The 12,676-nt window shown below is 45.8% G+C and overlaps 1 protein-coding gene across 1 annotated transcript in view; it reads left to right on the top strand.

The window, feature by feature from the left end:
- REDIC1 (regulator of DNA class I crossover intermediates 1) overlaps window positions 1-10,177 on the top strand; it is a 41,058-nt gene extending 30,881 nt beyond the window's left edge. The window contains exons 9-11 of the mRNA XM_056107814.1: window positions 3,386-3,422; window positions 7,271-7,353; window positions 9,641-10,177. Of these exons, the coding sequence (XP_055963789.1) occupies window positions 3,386-3,422; window positions 7,271-7,353; window positions 9,641-10,177 (657 nt within the window). The remainder of the gene's footprint in view (window positions 1-3,385; window positions 3,423-7,270; window positions 7,354-9,640) is intronic.
- The last annotated feature ends 2,499 nt before the right edge of the window (window positions 10,178-12,676 follow it).

Genomic DNA, 12,676 nt, shown 5'->3' with positions numbered 1-12,676 from the left:
ACCGAAACTCTTCAGTGCCACCCTCGAGAACATCATGCGACGACTGGAATGGGAAGGAATGGGAGTGAAGATAGATGGTCGGCAACTACACCACCTCCGCTTTGCTGATGACATTGTTTTAATAACACCAAACATCAGCCAAGCGGCACAAATGCTGGCCGACTTTGACCGTGAGTGTGGAAAGGTAGGACTACAGCTGAATCTTACGAAGACAATGTTTATGAGAAACAGCCTCGTTCCTGACGCCCCATTTGCTCTCAATGGAACGACCATCTCCGAATGCAACAGCTATGTGTACCTAGGTCGAGAGGTCAACATGACAAATGACCTGGCACCCGAGCTGCGCAGGAGGAAGAGAGCGGCTTGGAACACCTTCAAGAACGTCGAAGAAATAGCTAAGAGGATGAAGAACCTCCGGCTCCGGGCACATCTCTTTGATTCCACTGTTCTTCCTGCATCAACATATGCCTCAGAGACCTGGGCCCTACGCAAACAAGATGAGAACGCTATTCAGGTCTCCCAAAGAAGAATAGAAAGAGCTATGCTTGGAATATCACATTTCACTCAAATGAGAGAAAGAATCCGGAGTTCTGACATCCGTCGACGATCAAGGATCAGGGACGCTGTCTCTTTTGCCAAGATGGGCTGGTCATGTAATGAGATTTAAAGACGACCACTGGACTAGAGCTGTTACTGACTGGATTCCACGGGATGTCAAAAGACCGCGTGGCCGCCCACCTTCCAGATGGTCAGACTTCTTCGTCAAGATCATGAAGGATCGGTTTGAGGCCCTTTATGTTCCCGGAGCAAACAGATGCCATTGGGCTACACTAGCACGCGACAGGGACAAATGGAGATGTTACTGGCGCCCGCTCGAGCAAATCGATGACTAACGGGAAGTTAAGTGATAAGTGGTGACCTTGGGGTCCAGAGGCATCTCTCTGGCCTGTTGTTCTCGTGTTGCTCTCTTCTGAGAGTTATTAGTGAGTCCCTGGATCATGGCCGTGAGTTCAGTTAGAAGTCCCACATACCTGAGCTTTTCAGGAGATTCACTCATGGATGAGGCTCATCCAAGCCTGAGGAGCACGCGCATGATGGCGATTGAGTTCTGCAGGTTTTGGCTGCCGGGCTCTGTTGGGGCAATTGGAGGGGTTCACCCCTGCACCCCCAGGTTGCCCCAAATGAGATAGCCTGGCACGGAATCCGGAGACATCTTTGCAGCATTTTGCTCTCTGGTTTCAATATTTTTAAATTGACTAAGATTTGTTGTAACCTCTGCTGTCGTTTTGGATCAGGATGTCGCTCAGCAGCAGAACAAGGGCCCTTCTTGCTTGGTGCCCTGAGTCTGATCACTGACAGGGAACAGTTTCGAAAAGGGAGCAGCAGTGTATGCTTGTCCTTGAGAATGCTCAGTGTGTGCTTGAGATGTGGGTGAATAGAGGAAGTGTGCGTATGCCTGTTCAGTCTGGCTGGTCTAGGGTGCCAGGGCTTTATTTATGGCCAGGGCTTTCCATCTGGATGGCAGTCAGTCCTTCCTGCCAGTTTCTGTCCCTGTTTGCTTTGTTTTCAGGTGGTACTGTATGTAGTATGTAGGAGCTACAGATGGTTCATTCCAATGTTGGATCCACTTTTATTGTACAGTTGCCCTTTTTTTGGTCTCAGCATAGTCTCTTTGCCATTTTATCTGGTATACATATAGCTGTGGGCTGGAGCCATTGCACAGCGGGTAAGGCGTTTGCCTTGCATGTGACCGACCCAGGTTCGATTCCTGTACCCCTCTTGGAGAGCCTGGCAAGCTACCGAGAGTATCTCGCCCACACGGCAAAGCCTGGCAAGCTACCCATGATGTATTCGATTTGCCAAAAAACAGTAACAACAAGTCTCACAATTTGTTGTGAGATGTTACTGGTGCCTGCTCGAGCAAATTGATGAACAATGGGAGGACAGTGACATATAGCTATATATCAGCTAATACTCAGCTTGCAAGGAGTGTCTTTGCCCATCTTCATTTCAGTCTGTGTCTAAATCTCCAGTGAGCTGCATTATAAGCAGCATGCAGATGTCCTTGTCCATTCAGCTGGCCTCTCTTGTGGGGCATTTGGTCCATTTCTATTTCCAGTAATTCTATGGGATGAACTTTCATTACTTAGTTCGTTGTTTTCTGTTCTGTAACTCCTGTATTCTATTCTTTTATTCCTTTTTTGATTTGATTTTTTATTGGTTTCTAATTTCTTTCTCTTTCGTTTATCTACTATACGTTTTTGTTTTGGATATTAAACTTACATAAAGCAACTTCTGTATAAATTTACATTTATAACTGTCTTAAGTTGAAAAAAGTTTTCAGTGTGCTTTATGTTTTATTTTTGATGCTGCCAGTTAATCTTTTTGCCTTCTCCATTAATAAGTGATTGTACATGAACAACTTTATAACTGTGTATCTCATGATAATTCAATAAATTTTTAAAAATAATTAAAAAATTAATATGGTCATTGAAAACTAGTACTTTAAGAACTTGTATATTTTAAAAGCAGAATAGAGGCTGGGGAGATAGCTCAGCCGGCAGAATACACACCGAGCACGTGCAGAGCCCTGGGCGGGGTCCTTGTACGTCCCCTGCCCTGCTGGGTGTGTCCTGGTACCCCCCCACTCCACCTGGCTCACACCCCTTAGATGGACAGAAACAAAAAGAAATGGAACTGGTCTTACTATATTAGCAGGCTAGTAATCCATTTCTTAGCAAGTGTTTATTGCTTCTTGCATCTAAGTCAGTCCAAATTTTGTTCTATTGTCTGTTGCAGAAAAATTTTTCTTTGTGGCTTTAAAGTCTTGGCCATTGATGGGATTACACGGCGCCAGGGGGCCAGTTGGTGGGTGTGACCCCCACCTACTGGAATTCGGAGGATCTGGGTGGAGGATGCTCAGCCCTGATCCGAGTAGGCTTGGAGATCTCAGCCCCGGGCGGACCCGCTTGCCTTTGTTCCTCTGCCGGTACCTTCAGGTGTGCGGAGAATGGTCTCAGTGGCCGCGCGACATCTTACTATGACATCTTATTATCTCATTCCTACTTTGGACAAACTGGCAGGCTACCGAATGTAACCTGCCCACATGGCAGAGTCTGGCAAACTCCCCATGGCGTACCCAATATGCCAAATACCAGTAACAATGATGGGTCTCATTCTCCTAAAGAGCCTTGAATATAGCACTTTCTTAAAAATATCAGGGCTAGGATGAAGGAGACGTTACTGGGGCCTGCTCGAGGCAATCGACTAATGGTCGTGGCTTTAAAGTAATATGAAGGCTGAGAACTGCCAAAGGAGCTGGGGTTAGGGGTGACAGGAATACGTGTTTTCAGAGCTAGCAGTCAAAATGTTGTTTTTCTTCCAGACTCCGATGGGAGGAGGATGCTCACGCTATATGAAAGGTAGGGGACCGTATCAGCAGATTTCATTCTCTTAGGATTCTATATTGAAATAGAAATAAGCTAAAATTTTAAGATTTGCAACGTATCTTTATCAGAGATGTTTCATCTATATCTTAGCATATGTACTAGTAATGTAATTGGTCATTTACATTTTAACGTGTTTATAAATGTATGGGTACAGTTCACTAATAGTACAGATCACTTCATCCACTTTGCAGAAACACCCAGAAACACTGTGTGGCCAGTAGAGACCCTCCCAGCTGCCTTTTCTATTCTGCCCCTTCACACTTTCTGCTGTTATTTAAATTTAATTCTCTGTTGGTTGGTTCTGAATTTCTATAAATTAAGGAAGACTATGTTATTTTTCTGCAGCTTGCTAGGGTTTTGTTCACAAGTAATATATTTTGAGTTAATCACGTTCATACTTGGATTCTGTATAGTACTTCCGTGTAACTATCAGCCTTTTCTTGTATCATTTACCACAATTTATCTAGGCATCTTCTGGCAACAACTTGTCTAGGTTATCTTGCATGTTCTGTGATGATACATGATGTTATCCTGGCAATTCGTGAAAGTTTTCCTTACAGTTTTACGTTTTATAACAGATGTAAAATGTTGCCCCAGAAGTAGAACTGGCTAGCTTATATGACATACATGCCTTCAGTTCTGTAGGGCATTGTAAAATTATTGCCAAGATAGTTGTGCCAGTTTAAACTCTCATTAGCAAGATGTTAGCATCTTAGTTACCTATTCTGTTCTTAGAAACACTGGGCAGCTTTCTGCCTGTTTGAAATCTGGTATCACATTGTAATTTTATACTTCCCTGATGAGTAGTTAGGTTGACAGATCATCCGTCTCATCTGTGAAATGCCTCTCATAGTGTTGCCCGTGTTACTTACAGAAATTTCAGCTTTATTTGTGGGAAATGTCTGATGTGTATGTGTATTTATTCTGTATGTATTTTATACATCCTAAATACTGATTACCCATGTACTGGTGTGTAGAAAATACTTTATATCTGAACAGTGTTTTCATTCTTTACCGTATCCTTGTGTACAAAAGGTTCTCACACCTTTGTTTTGTGACAGAGTGAGTTTCCTGGATATCTAGTGTAGTAGGATACCTAGAAATTTTCAAGGACCTTCTCCCTTTTGGTTTAATTTTTAACATGTAAAATATTATTCTCCACCCTATTCTGTCTGATTTTCTTCTGCTTCGTAAGAATTATGTTTGTTAGTTTTTCATTCCAGTGTAACTTATCCCTCCAAATAGAGCCTGTATGTGTGTGTATCACATAAACATGAGTGTTAGTTCCTTGCCTTTCTTAAAGATATTTAATGTAGAATATTTCAAAAAGGAATTGAAAATGAATCTTTTTATTTTGAAAAAACACTCTAGGGGGCTGGAGAGATAGTACAGCAGTGCAGAGAGCACCCCATGTTGTCCCTCGAGCTCTGCCAGGAGAGACCCCAAGCAAAGAGCCGGGAGTAAGTCCTGAGCACCCCCGGGTGTGACTGAAACCCCCCTAAGAACGTGAAATACACTATGTATTTATCCATGATGGTAGTTGCTGTTTCATTCATCATTATGAATGTTTAAGTTCAGAGAAGGTCTTTTGGGGAGTTTGGTTGTTTTTGTTTTGTTTTGAGGGGCAGCTCAGAACCGGCCCCTGGCCCTGGGATTGCCGGGGACCCTGGGGTGTGTGGGGATCACTGGAGCTCTGCCTTTCACCCTTTCTTTGAGCCTTTTCCTGACCCACAAAGTAGTGCTTTTAGCAGGAAAATGGAAATTTTATGTGTGATCTTACTATGTAGGAATTTCCATCCTAAGGGTAGACTTACCTAAAACAGGGGGTATCTTTCTGTATAAGCAATCTGATTTTTTTGTAATTATTTAGAAAAAATTTGAAGCATTTTAAAGGGCTCCAGTTGATCTGTATGGCTTTGTAAGATTTTTCTGTAGGCATCCTTAGCTGTTTCTATAGCTACCTTAGTGTGACTGCATTCTCTGCATTACTACAGGGAGTATAATTTGGATTTTGAAATTAGACACACTAGTTTTTTAAAATAAAAGTGATTGGGACTCGGGGCTGGAGTGATAGTACAGCAGGCAGGGTGTTTGCCTTGCACTCGGTCGACCTGGGTTCAATTCCCAGCATCCCATAGGGTTCCTCTCCTGTAGGCTTTTCTGGCACATCGAGAACCTAGGGGCCGGATAGGGCATTAGTCTAGCACATGGCTGACCCAGATTCGATTCCCAGCATCCCACATGGTCCTCCAAGCACCACCAGGAGTGCACAGAAGTAACCCCTGTGCATTGCCGGGTGTGAACCCCCCAAAAAGTGATTGGAGGTAACAGTAATTTGGAGGAGTATTGATTCATCATAGATAAGAAATGATTCATAACTTGTCTTTATCATTTTTATAATGGAAAAGGGTTAAATCCACCTTCCTAAGAGTTAGGACCTCTACAGACCCTAACCCCAGCCAAGCACAGCCACAACCTACTTTCTGTTTTTATGGGTTCAGACATCTAGGTAGCGCTTGAGTGGAAGCATCCGGTACTCGTTTTTTCTGTGGTCAGTTTCTCTAACTTACAACAGTGTCACCAAGGCTTATCCATGTTGTTGTAGCATGGAACAGTGTTTCCTTCCCTGGAAGGGTGACTGCTGTCATGGATGGCCTAGCCAGCCTGTGCTGAGTCCAGTCACTCAGGAGACACTGTGTTTGCTCCCACCGTGTGGCCGTCTGTGGGTGATGCTGCGGTGACGCAGCGTGCAGGATCGCAGGGACTCTGCTCTCCTCTCTTGCCTGCTGACCCAGCGGGGGATCGCTAAATCACCCGGCAGTTGTTTTTTGTTTGGTTGATTTTCTTAGGAACCACCTTATACCGTTCCGTAACAGTGAACCTTGCAGAGAGCATCACACCTGCCCTAAGAAGTATTGCACTTGAGAAGGTTAGATCTGATTCAGGGCGTCAGTCCTGCCTCAGGAGGGACGAGAGGGACCCTGTGGTTTCTCTCCCTCATGGGTTAGATCTGATTCAGGGCGTCAGTCCTGCCCTCTGGCGTGACGTAGTTGGAGTCCTGGTGCGTGTACCTTGGTGGTTGTCTGATCTGCATGGGTGGTTGCTTCGCGTTTCCTTATTTTCACAGATGAGAGGAAGAGTTGTGGATGCTCTTGTTCGTGGCAGTTGTGCATGTGGGCGAGTCATGAGGTCCTTTCCAGGGCACTCTCCTGTAGGCTTTTCTGGCACCTTGAGAACCTAGGGGCCGGATAGGGCATTAGTCTAGCACATGGCTGACCCAGATTCGATTCCCAGCATCCCACATGGTCCTCCAAGCTCCACCAGGAGTAATTCCTGAGTGCAGAGCCAGGAGTAACCCTGAGTATTGCCGGGTGTGGCCCCAAAAGAAAAAAATAACAAACAAAAAAGAGAGAATCTACTAAGGAGATGGAAAAACAATATCATATGGGATATTTCTTTCTTTCTTCACTGCACACTGAAAATTTATTTCTAATTTAGTAATTGATTCCTTGTTAATAAAGTCAGCTTTTTTTCCTCTTCCTGCAACCTGATACTTGATTATTTATGCATTAAAAAGTGTTTCACATAGGGAAAAAACAAGTCTAACTATTGTGTTCCTTATTTAATTTGTCAGTTGGAGTCTTTTAAGCATTGAATGTACCAAAAATGCAAGCAGTTGGGAATGCAGGTCGTCCGCACCCAAACACAGGTTTCCGGTGCCTCAGAGACACGTCACTGTGTGGGAGTGTCAGACGGGACCTCTCGGCTACCTAAAGTTTCAGTGAATCGTGATTTTCTCTTTGTGGAACGTTTATTTACAGATCCTGGTTCTCCGGAGAGCAGTCAGTCTGCCAGTTACTCTCCAAGGCAGACAGACAGCGACTTCAGTTCTAGTTCAGAGATGGTAAGTTATGCTTTGCATTTTGACTCTTGATTATGTATGACCTGCTACTTTATAATTATTTGCATTTATATAATTTGCGTTCTGAAAAAATAACTAGGACAGCAAATAGTGGAAATAAATGTGATGTAGCTAGAATGGTTTAAAATGCAGTTAAACTAAGAATACAAACATACATATGATCATTCACATTTAAAAAGGTAATGTGTGTGTTATCAAAATGTAGTTCTGCCTATAGATGCTATATTTGTTTTATAAGAAGACACAGTGATAAAAAAAATTCTGGAACCACCTAGAACCATCTAGATAAATGAAATGTTTTAATGTTTACATGAAGAAAAACCTAGAGCATGTTTTTGAAGGCTGAAAAGTAAATAATGAAGTTGATTTCTGCTCTTCTGAGAGGGAATGGGGCACTTATCTCGTCACAGTTTTGGAAGGAATTTTCTCGTGTTGGTTCTCCATTCATCAGTCTTTTCCCTTTATCTGTGAACATTGCTTTTGCTGAGGAAGCGTGCAAATGACTTTGTGTTGCCAAATTCACTGGCACTTTAAACGTCTGTTCTCTGTTGTGGATTTTAGGTTACTCCTGAGGTGCTCAGGGATTGAACCTGGGTATCTGTTCAGTGGAGTGAAGGTGTGCACTCCAGCCCTTTGAGACATCTGTCAGACAGTTCTTTAAATTCCTAGTAATTTGGGTAAAAATTATTATTTTCCTTTTTGGTAAAAATTTTCTCACGATTAAATTATTAAATCGTTTCTTTCGTTCCTCTCTGGATGCTCATTCTTCTGCTTTGGTATTTCCCATCCCTCTCCAGCACTACCCAATGTGGTCACCTGTAGGTTGCTGTCCCTCCCTCTCCTGTGAGTGTCCCTGTGGGGTTTGCTGTCCCTCCCTCTCCTGTCTGTGTCCTGCAGGGTTTGCTGTCCTTACTCTCCTCAGTGTGTCACCATAGTGTGTCACTCCTTCCTGTCTTCTAGAATACAAATTAAACCATGTCCCCTGTTTCACTTACGTCTAGTTGACTCTAGACTCGGCAGTCAGTCCCATGGCCACCCTCTTAGCCCTGCTCTTGGGCAGTCACACCCCGTCTCTCATCCTCCCCGGAACTGAAGGCCTCTGTTCCCTCCCATATCAGCCTTTCACTGGTCCATGTTACCGTCTTAGTCAGGAGCCTTCTCTCTAGTCGCCCACAGCAGAAACCCAGCAGTAGGATGTTGCTTCTTCTTGGCCGCTCTGCCTTTCTGTTTCAGTTTGTTTTCTGGTGGTGCTCAGGGTTACTCCACGCCTGAGCTCAGAGGTCCCCCCTGGTTGTGCTCGGGGACTTACAGGCTGCCAGGGGCCAAACCCTGGCTCTGCCCTTTCGCTCCATCCGGCATCTCTGCTTTCCTGGGCCGTGCTCTTCTCACCCCCTTCTTGGCCCTTTGTCCAGTCCAGACTACCTGCATGCTTACTCACTCCTTAAGGCTGGCGTCAGCCCCTGGGCCTTCAGGGCCACACTCCTGTCTGAGCGGCCGTGTTTCCCAACGGCTCTCCCCGCACGCGCCCTTGCTGCCCGTGGCTGCCTGCACCTGCCGTCCCTCATCTCCACTTTGCTTGAGACTGCCCAGAGGGACTGCAGCCCCCTGGATGTCCTTCCTCAGACTACACCTGCCCTTGCTGTCTGTCTCTTCTCTGGGCGTTTACATCCTGTTCCCAGTTACCTTCATCCCTTTGACTTTCTGGTTTTGGGAGCGTCCTAGCGTTGCTCCGAGCTTACTCATAGTTCTGTGCTCAGGAGTCACAATGGAGTGCAGAGGACCAGTGGTTGGCGTGTGCAGGGCAGGAACCTTCCGCTGCCCTTTTCTCGTTCATCAGCTTCAGGAAGTCACCCCTGAAGGCCTCCCAGAGGCTCAGACCCGTCAGAGCGCTGTGTGCTCTTCCTGATGTCCTGCACCGCTCCTGGGGGCCTGGGAGTGTGGCCCATGCCCCAGGCAGTGGATGGCTGTTCCTGAGAAACACGCTCTTGGGGTTGCTTTGTCCTTTGTGCCATTAGGATTGTTCTCAGTTTTTGAAAACTCCCTGATGTCTGTTGGAAGACTGTTATACTATCTTTGATTTGTGACCTGCCAGTCTCATGTATTTTGAAATTTTTCTATAGTATGGATAGAAAAAGTGTGCCTTAACGAATTTTTTAAAAAAAGATTCAGTATTGTTTACACAACAGTTACACAACAGTTTAAGACTGCCTTAACGAATTTTTTAAAAAAAGATTCAGTATTGTTTACACAACAGTTGCTACTTTTTTAGCTATCTGAAGATGAAGGTTCAGTATCGCAGCAAATGGAACCGCCTGAGAGATCCATCAACACCAAGGAGACGCCCAATAATGTTTATCTGGAACGGGAGACTAGACTTCCAGGGGAGAAGGAAACCCGAGGCAGCCCTGGAATTCAACAAAATGATCATTTCCACCAGTTATCAGTGAAAAATAATCCCACCCATTTTTCACAGTCTCAGAGTAACTCAGTGCAGGTACTGCAGAAGGACAGCATGAGGAAGCTCCCTCCACAGGGGGCAAGGTGCGACGCGGGGACACAGACAGAGGGCTGGCCTGGGGAGGCTGCAAAGGTGGACGTGGCCGTGCAGTGCGGGGGACTGGTGTCTCTGGGTCTCTGTGATGCAGGGGTGCAGACTGAAGGCTGGCGTGGGGGCCCCGCAAAGGCGGACGTGGCCGTGCAGAGCGGGGGGCTGTCTCGGGACACTGAGAAGTGGGCAGGCATGTCAGGGTACCCTGGAGGGCAGGGTGTCCCCAGGGACTGCCAGGACTCGGAAATCCCAGCCTGAGATGTAACCGTGCAGTTAGGGCTCAGAATCCCACTAGCATCATAATGAGAAATGGAGTTAAGCGTTGGTTTATAGCCGGCTTGTCTGAAGACACTTTAATATTGCACATTTAAGTTCACACAGCTATTTCTTTAATCGCTTTTACGTGTCTTCAGATTTCTTGAAAATGCAAATGTTAGTGTCGTCATTCTTTATATGATTATGTTATGATACAGTATATGTGAATTAAAATGCCTGGCTGCTTCTTCCCTTTTGTGCTTATCTTAAAATTTAGTAAGCTGTATCCTTGAGAAATGTTTCCATCCAAGATTTCAAACAAAATATTACAGAACATCAGAAATGCTTTGTAATTTAGATTTAGACAACATAGTTACAATATTGTTACATTTATGATTTTGTTGTACAAAGTTACTGTACCTTCTCATCCACCAACGGACAAAATATGTTTATAGCCTTATTATAAGAATTTTGTCATATAAATTATTTTATTCCCATTAAACATTCTGTCATTGTTTTTATTACTACATTTTATTTAGCTATCACAGTTTCTGGCACTGATTTTTATACAAAATGTATCTTCTACTGTACACCAAAATTTTTCTTAGTGCTTGTATTCAAAGGAAGGTATTTTCTCTTCAAGACTCAATACATGTTTTGATGCTTTTTTCAAAGAATAATTGAGCAGGGACTTGAGATAGTACAGGGCGTAAGGCCTTGCACTAGCCAACCCGTTTGACCCCTGTAATATTCCCTTTTGGCCCCCTGGCCTCCCCCCTCCACCCCAGGCCAGAGCTCCGGACTCTCCTTTTGCCCAGGCGAGTTGGGGGATTGCACGTGGAAGCATGTTCGCTGGCTCTCCGGGCGCTCTCTCTCGCTGCCCACGTTTGAGCCGCTTCTCCACTGGGGACGGCTGTTGCCTTGGACAGATGGAGGAGGATCGAGGGCCAAGCTGGTTGCTGATTAGTTGCCATTTGTTCAGTCTCTCGTCTCTTCTCTGCCTCTCCCTCAGTCTTCCTCCAACTCTCTCTCCCTCCCTCACTCTACTCCTCTTTCTGTCTCTGTGTCTCCTTAACCGTCTCTCTTCTCGCTGTAACCCTGCAACTATTTCCTCCTGCTGTATCCATCTCCTCTATCTCTCTCTGTCTCACTCACTCTTTTACTTCTCCCCCAACCAACGGGAAGCACAATCAAAATGTTTTCCCAGTCTTCCCGACCACCTGCAGCCCACGAGGGCAAAACAGCCCTTAACGTGTGTCTCTTCTCCTTAGACCTGCAACTTAATTAGCATCTTTATTTCTCCTTCCTGATACTTACCATTCTGTATGGACACAGTAATAGACACTTTAGGCTTGTAGGTGACTCTTCTGGGAGTGAGTGGGGACAGGAATCTCAACTTGAATAGGGAGTTTCTGCACTCTCAAATTGGAGGAACATGAGAAGTTTCTTACTCCTTCCAGCATTTACAACATAATTTTAAAAACCCTCTCCAGAGAAAACTAGCATTACCCCTTCATTACTTCACTGTGTTCAAATTCACTTTCTACTTGAACAGAAGAGGTACCTTGAACACACTGGTTTTTAACTTTCCTGGGTGTCCGACATGCTACCGCAGAACAGAGAGAGAATGGAGGGCTTCATGAGGCCAGGTGGGATGAATTCAGGCCAGGCCTATCCCAGGCTTGGTTGCTGCAGGCACAAGACGCCTTCCAGGGATGCTGCAACTAATAGTTCACACGATGCAGGGATGTCACCCCATGGCACGTAGAAGAGATGGATCATAATGACATCACACTGCAGACCACGAAACAAGGCAGAGAATGACCATGCAGCTGACAGGCAGTGAGTGGAGGAGGGAGGCTGGATCCTCCTCACATCTTGCCTTCAGAATGTCCAGGCCTGAGTGGGGCCAGGCGAACAGCTGCTGCCCTCTGCTGCACGGGTGGCGCCCTGCTTGGACTCGCCGTTCTCCTGCCTGGGCCTGCGAGAAGAGCTTAAGGAAGAGCCAGGAGAGGAAAACTGGCGGACAGTCTGCAGAGGAAGTGCTTGATTCCAGGCTGGTCCAAAACGTCCACGAAGACAGCAGTGTCCCCAGCACTGGGCTGACCACGGACACACAGACTGTGCTCTCAGCTGCACTCTCAGGTAAGCACCCGGGGCACAGGCAGTGGAACTGCCATAGGTGGTCTGATGACTGGGTCTCTCTCTGCCTGCTGGCATCAGGGTCCTTGGTTCCATTTGGGGTGGGGGTATGTGGCTTAGTCTCCAGGCTCTTCTCAGGTGGGACTGGTGTGTTCAGGACGCACATCCTGCTGTGAAGTCCAGCTGTCACCCGCTCAGTGACTCATAGGTCAACGGCTTCCAAGAACTTTATTCCAAAGTTTAATTTCTGCCACACCCAGCAGTGTTCAGGACTTACTGCTGTCTCTGTGCTTGGGATCACACTTTGTGGGGCTCAGGGGACCTCATGGGGTGCCAGGGATGGAAGTGGGGGTTGGCCAT

Source organism: Sorex fumeus, unplaced genomic scaffold (genome assembly GCF_029834395.1).
Source record: "Sorex fumeus unplaced genomic scaffold, SorFum_2.1 ptg000177l, whole genome shotgun sequence".
Lineage (NCBI taxonomy): Eukaryota > Metazoa > Chordata > Mammalia > Eulipotyphla > Soricidae > Sorex > Sorex fumeus.
The sequence above is the reverse complement of the archived record's forward strand: the minus strand, read 5'-3'. Positions and strand labels throughout refer to the sequence as shown.